Source organism: Nicotiana tomentosiformis, chromosome 5 (genome assembly GCF_000390325.3).
Source record: "Nicotiana tomentosiformis chromosome 5, ASM39032v3, whole genome shotgun sequence".
Taxonomy (NCBI): Eukaryota; Viridiplantae; Streptophyta; class Magnoliopsida; order Solanales; family Solanaceae; genus Nicotiana; species Nicotiana tomentosiformis.
In genome coordinates, this window is record NC_090816.1 from 30,788,520 (window position 1) to 30,794,205 (window position 5,686).

Below are 5,686 nucleotides of genomic sequence, written 5' to 3' on the forward strand. Positions count from 1 at the left end.
TAATATTTTCTTAAAGGGTATATAAAAGAAAAACACGACAAATCATTTGAATATTCCTTCCTGTCTATAATAAATAATTTTTTGACCTTTTTTTGTGGTCCAAAATAAGTAATTTTTTTTAGATTTTAAGAATGAATTAATTATTTTTTTCTTACACTACCCTTAAAGTAAATAGTAATAGAGTATGTATTAAGAGTGTTTATGCGAAGAGATAATAAATGTTAATATAATCAATTTTATTGCTAATTAATATTAAAAGATGAATTGTTTAATTTGTGTAAAAACAAAAAAAAAATATCGCTTAACGTGAACCGGAGGTATATTTTTTCGAAATGATTACATGGAAGTGATGTAAGACTAGTGGTGGTTGGGAATTGGGATTTAAAACTTGCAAATGCAAGGGGAGAGCATATGTGCGTAATGGAATCCCATACCAAAGGCCATCTCTCTCGTCTACTCTTTCCCCCACGTGGTCTCGTCTTTTCACACACACAACAAAGCACTCTCTCTCTATAGTATATTTTTTGACTGTATTGTTAATTAAAGGTCGTTTCAGCTGTTACCTTTCATTTGCCAGTTGGGAAGTTAAGTTATCGCTTCTGTCCTCCATTACATTTTCACACTCTGTATATAATATATCCATCTAAGTAATATATACTAGTATATAATTCATCTGAAATCCCACTGGACGAGCTAGTCTTTAACTATAAATACACCGAGAGTGATCGATCACTTAATTAGCTTCCCTATTCATTTTTCTGCATCTTGTGCAGTCTGAATATATCATAATTGTACGTATACAGAAATACGTATACAGATCGATCATAGTACGTTATTAAGCAAGTACTGTACAAGAATTAGCTAGGCTTTTAGCAAAGTTGAAAGATGCAGAATTACGAGGTAGTAAAAGAGTTGGGATCTGGGAATTTTGGGGTGGCCAGACTCATGCGCAACAAAGAAACCAAACAGCTTGTTGCCATGAAATACATTGAACGTGGTCGTAAGGTAATTTCAACTGATATTCTTAATTACTGTTTTTTATATTTGTAATTTTTATGATCTTTCTAGCTCGTCTTGTTTCTTCATTAAACTTTCATTCGTATATGTTCTATCTAAGAGTTTCCTTAATTTTCTTGTGAGATTGTAGATTGATGAGAATGTAGCAAGAGAAATCATAAATCATAGGTCACTCCGCCATCCAAATATAATTCGTTTTAAAGAGGTAAGTTTTCAATTACTGACATGTTGAACTCATTTAATTTATTGTAAATATTGAATTACTTACAGAATCAATGTTGAATGTGTAACAAGAATATTACTGCGGCTTTTACCTTGTGATTTACATATAATAATAGAGTTATCAGGTCACCTTATTTTCAAGATGACCAGTTTAATTTCACTTTATATGGAGGATTACAACTTGTAGATATTTTTTGGCTGATCTAACATTGTAATTATTTTTCTTTGTATATAAATTAAACTCATAATCGTATAATTAATCTGTTTGTTGTGTTTAGGTGGTTTTAACGCCAACCCACTTGGCAATAGTAATGGAGTATGCAGCTGGTGGAGAGCTCTTTGATCGGATCTGCCAAGCTGGTCGATTTAGTGAAGCTGAGGTTAATCATCATTAATCACAAATTAATCCGTTTTATTTGCGTGGATAAATAAATTTATATTTTTTTCTTTTTTAATTTCTTGTATATCTACTTCTTCTTTTTTTATGTACAATATTCTCTTGAAGTTTTAAATTGGGAAATATGGGGAGGGAAGAATATGCACTTTAAAACATAAAATTTGTAATATTCTTAAACAAGAATATGTAAAAACCCTTAGATATACATTGACTGCCAAAAGTTTTCATGTCTCCTTAATTTTTGTATCGGCATAACGTGCTGATATGTACTTTTTTGTTTTGTTTCTTCAATTATTTTCTTCAAGATTTTATAGATTTTGAAGTACTGATTTTTCGATCAATTACAAAAAATTTCCTACATTTGTATTTCAGGCTCGGTACTTTTTCCAACAGTTGATTTGTGGAGTCCACTACTGTCACAGCATGGTAATATAATTTTTCCTTCAAGAAAGATTGAGATCAAGAAACAAAATAAGAATCGTGTCGGTACGATTTTGCATTTCTAAACAAATATCGTCAATTTTATTATTGTAAGTGGGTATTTAATTTTGGATAATGATAAACTTGTTATTCTTTAACTCTTAGGCTCAAGAATTCTTATAAATATACTTAAGTGACACATTAAAAGTTTTTTAAAAATCTTTTAAGTGATTAATTATGTATCGAATTCCATTCACTCCACCATTAAAAATTAATGATTGACTTTATCGGTAAAGATCTTGGATTTGCTCATAATGATCAAATTGTACTCCACCTTAACAGTCTAGACATGTAATTTAGTTATACTTATTTTTTATGGTAAATACAATTTTGCAAACAATATGAGCTTTATTATTTTTTCTCTAGAACGTTTCTTTGGAAATATTTATACGTAGAATTCATTTTAAAAAATAAAATGTAACACTCCGAAATCTTAATTGGGAGAAATGATTATGGATATGAATTTTATTTTGTATATTTTAACGGGTTTTATTTGAGTATTGGGGATTTTACAGCAAATATGCCACAGAGATTTGAAGTTGGAAAATACACTGTTAGATGGAAACCCAGCACCTCGTCTTAAAATTTGTGACTTTGGTTACTCTAAGGTATATTTATACAGTTTCTATTCCATTCCTTAAAATACTCTTAAATAATTGTGATTATGAAGAATTGATGTTTGCGGTCTTAACAATTGAAAAAATATAATAGTATGTACTCATCAGCTTCTAATAACTAGACTATTACAAGCATATTAATGGATTATTATTTATTTATGACAGTCATCTGTATTGCATTCACGACCAAAATCGACTGTTGGAACTCCGGCTTATATTGCACCAGAGGTTCTCTCTCGTCGAGAATATGATGGCAAGGTAACACATAACTTTTCTTTTTTATTTCAAAGTTCAAACATCTGATGGTAGAAATTACTAATTCAGCTAATTCAGAGTTTGATTTCTAGAAAGCCCACCGTTCAAGCTTTACAACTCCTATAAGAAAGGACTTCATTTCCAAAGTGTTCTTTTCTCCCTCAAACAACTTGTAAAATTATACTATATGATAATTGAAATATAAAGATATATAAACAACGTCAATTGGTAAAATCCACAAGCCCTAGAATCATATGTATCTTCTTATTTTTTTCCTATAAGTAAATGTATGTTGAAGCAATGCACGTGTTAATGCCTTATTTCTACATAACAAGACCCCTTTAAGCATAAAGTTTGCATGTGACCATGTGACTTGATGTTCGTTATGGTTTGGAAATCTATATATTTTTAACTTCTTTTAATTCAAAGTTATAAACTTTTTGTGTTATTGGACTCTACTTTAATTATTTTATGTGATGGTGACTTATAAAGTAATCATACACAATAGCATTATTGGACCTTATCCTTGAAGTTACAATTTGTTGCATTTCCCCCTGCATCCTACTTTGCAACTTGTTAATTCAACATCTTATCTTATTTTATTGGTATTTTATACCTACTCCCCTTTTAACTAGTTTGTTAAAATTATATTATACCAGTTCTCCTATATTTTAGTTATTTGTGTTTGGTTTTTTTTTTTTTTAAATGTTTTTTCCCCTTTTAAATTGTGTTTTCTTTTTGTATGGGGCGGTTTATTAGTCGGCAGATGTATGGTCATGTGGAGTGACTCTATATGTCATGTTGGTGGGAGCATATCCTTTTGAAGATCCAGATGATCCTAAAAATTTCAGAAAAACTATTTCAGTGAGTTTTGTTTTTCTTTTCTTTATATTAAAGCACTTATTAATTAGTCTATTTATTACCATTTCACACGAGTAAATGGTGTCTTTTCTTCTAATTTATTTTTTTTTTTCTAAATATTCTGCAGAAAATAATGGCTGGTCAATACAAAATCCCAGACTATGTTCACATATCTCAGGATTGCAAGCACCTTCTTTCTCGAATATTTGTTGCCAGTCCTATCAGGGTAATGATTCATCTAAATTATGCAAAATAATCTTATAATTCTACAATATCCATCATGAAATTTCAGACAAGAAAAGGCAAGTAACAAAGTCCTTAAACATATAAACTATAAAATAAAATAAAAGGAATCTTGGGGAAGTGTGTTATGTTATGATGATGAAAGTCATTTTCTATGAAAAATATTTGAGATCTTTATACATATTATCCGTCGGGTTCACTATTTACTTTTTATAGTTGGTAGTTGATATATATATATTATACATATATTATTTATGAACTATATGCATATTAGATATCTGTCAGATATTTTTAGTTTAAACGATTGGGTGAATATCTGTTTAGGTTACTTCTTCCAAATATTCCCTGAAAATGTGTTTGTTCGAAAATATTTTCCTGAAAGAAAAATTAAGTGTTTGGTTGGTGGATGAGAAAAAAGATTCTGGCAAAAATATATCTTAAAAGTTAACAATAGCTGCAAACCAAAGAGTATTTTGATGAAAATTTTAAATACCAAGAACAACTACTACTACTAATAATAATAATAAAACAAGTAATATGAAGTTAAAAGTTAGGATAGTTTTGCAAAATAAGGGCATCCGACCAAAAGTGAAATAACTTATTTTTTCCATTTTGATAGAATATATTCCCCATGAAATATATTTGCTAATAACTAAACGCCAAAAAATTACTTCTTTAGAACAACACTTTCTTGGCTAACTTACTAGAGATGATAGGAAATTTAAATATTTAATGCCCCAAATATTATTTTCAAACTCAAGAATTAATTTCAAGATCATAAACTATATATAGCAACAAAAAAAAAGTAATTAACAAAACGCAACATGTTTACAGAGAATCACACTAAAGGAGATCAAGAACCATCCATGGTTTTTGAAGAGCTTGCCAAAAGAACTCACAGAACCAGCCCAAGCAGTATACTACAAAAGAGACAATCCAACATTCTCCCTTCAAACCATTGAAGAAATCATGAAAATTGTATCAGAGGCTAGAAATCCACCACCATCATCAAGATCTGTTCCAGGCTTTGGCTGGGGAACAGAAGAAGAAGAAGATGGAGAGACGACCAAAGAAGAAGAAGAAGAAGAAGCAGAGGAAGAAGAAGAAGAAGATGAGTATGAAAAACAAGTTAAGCAAGTTCATGCTAGCGGAGAGTTTCATATCACACAAGAAGCTAATTAATTTTTCACTATAGTGTAATTTTGATGTGTATTGTGGAACTAATACCATTACTTGGCAACATAACTCTATTTCCCTAAATCAGCAAATTTCAAATGTACTAAATAGTGTTTTCTTGATATTCTACTTATATTTGACTTATGAGTATTAGCGTATCTATGTTTAGCAGAATATGATCGAGTTTCCTTTAGTAATCTTTTATCTTTTGGGCTTTTCACATATTTGGTATGTTGGCAAAAAATAATTACAGTGGCTAGTTTTTATATATATATATATATATATATATATATTCTCGTCGATCTCCCTGTTACCCTGTATACAGACCTAAGATATGTGAAACTATCTCTCCCAGGGATAAAATGAAGGCTCGCTTCCGGTGTTTTGTGTGACAAGAATGTGCCATCTAGACTTAAGG

General features: G+C 30.1%; 1 protein-coding gene across 1 annotated transcript; it reads left to right on the forward strand.

The window, feature by feature from the left end:
- The first annotated feature begins 411 nt into the window (after positions 1–411).
- LOC104097465 (serine/threonine-protein kinase SAPK7-like) lies at positions 412–5,412 on the forward strand. Its single transcript, XM_009604021.4, has 9 exons — positions 412–1,005; positions 1,148–1,222; positions 1,518–1,619; positions 2,009–2,062; positions 2,632–2,724; positions 2,899–2,991; positions 3,748–3,852; positions 3,977–4,075; positions 4,927–5,412. The coding sequence occupies exons 1-9, from the start codon at positions 886–888 to the stop codon at positions 5,272–5,274; spliced, it is 1,089 nt and encodes a 362-aa protein (XP_009602316.1). The 5' UTR covers positions 412–885; the 3' UTR covers positions 5,275–5,412.
- Positions 5,413–5,686: the final 274 nt, after the last annotated feature.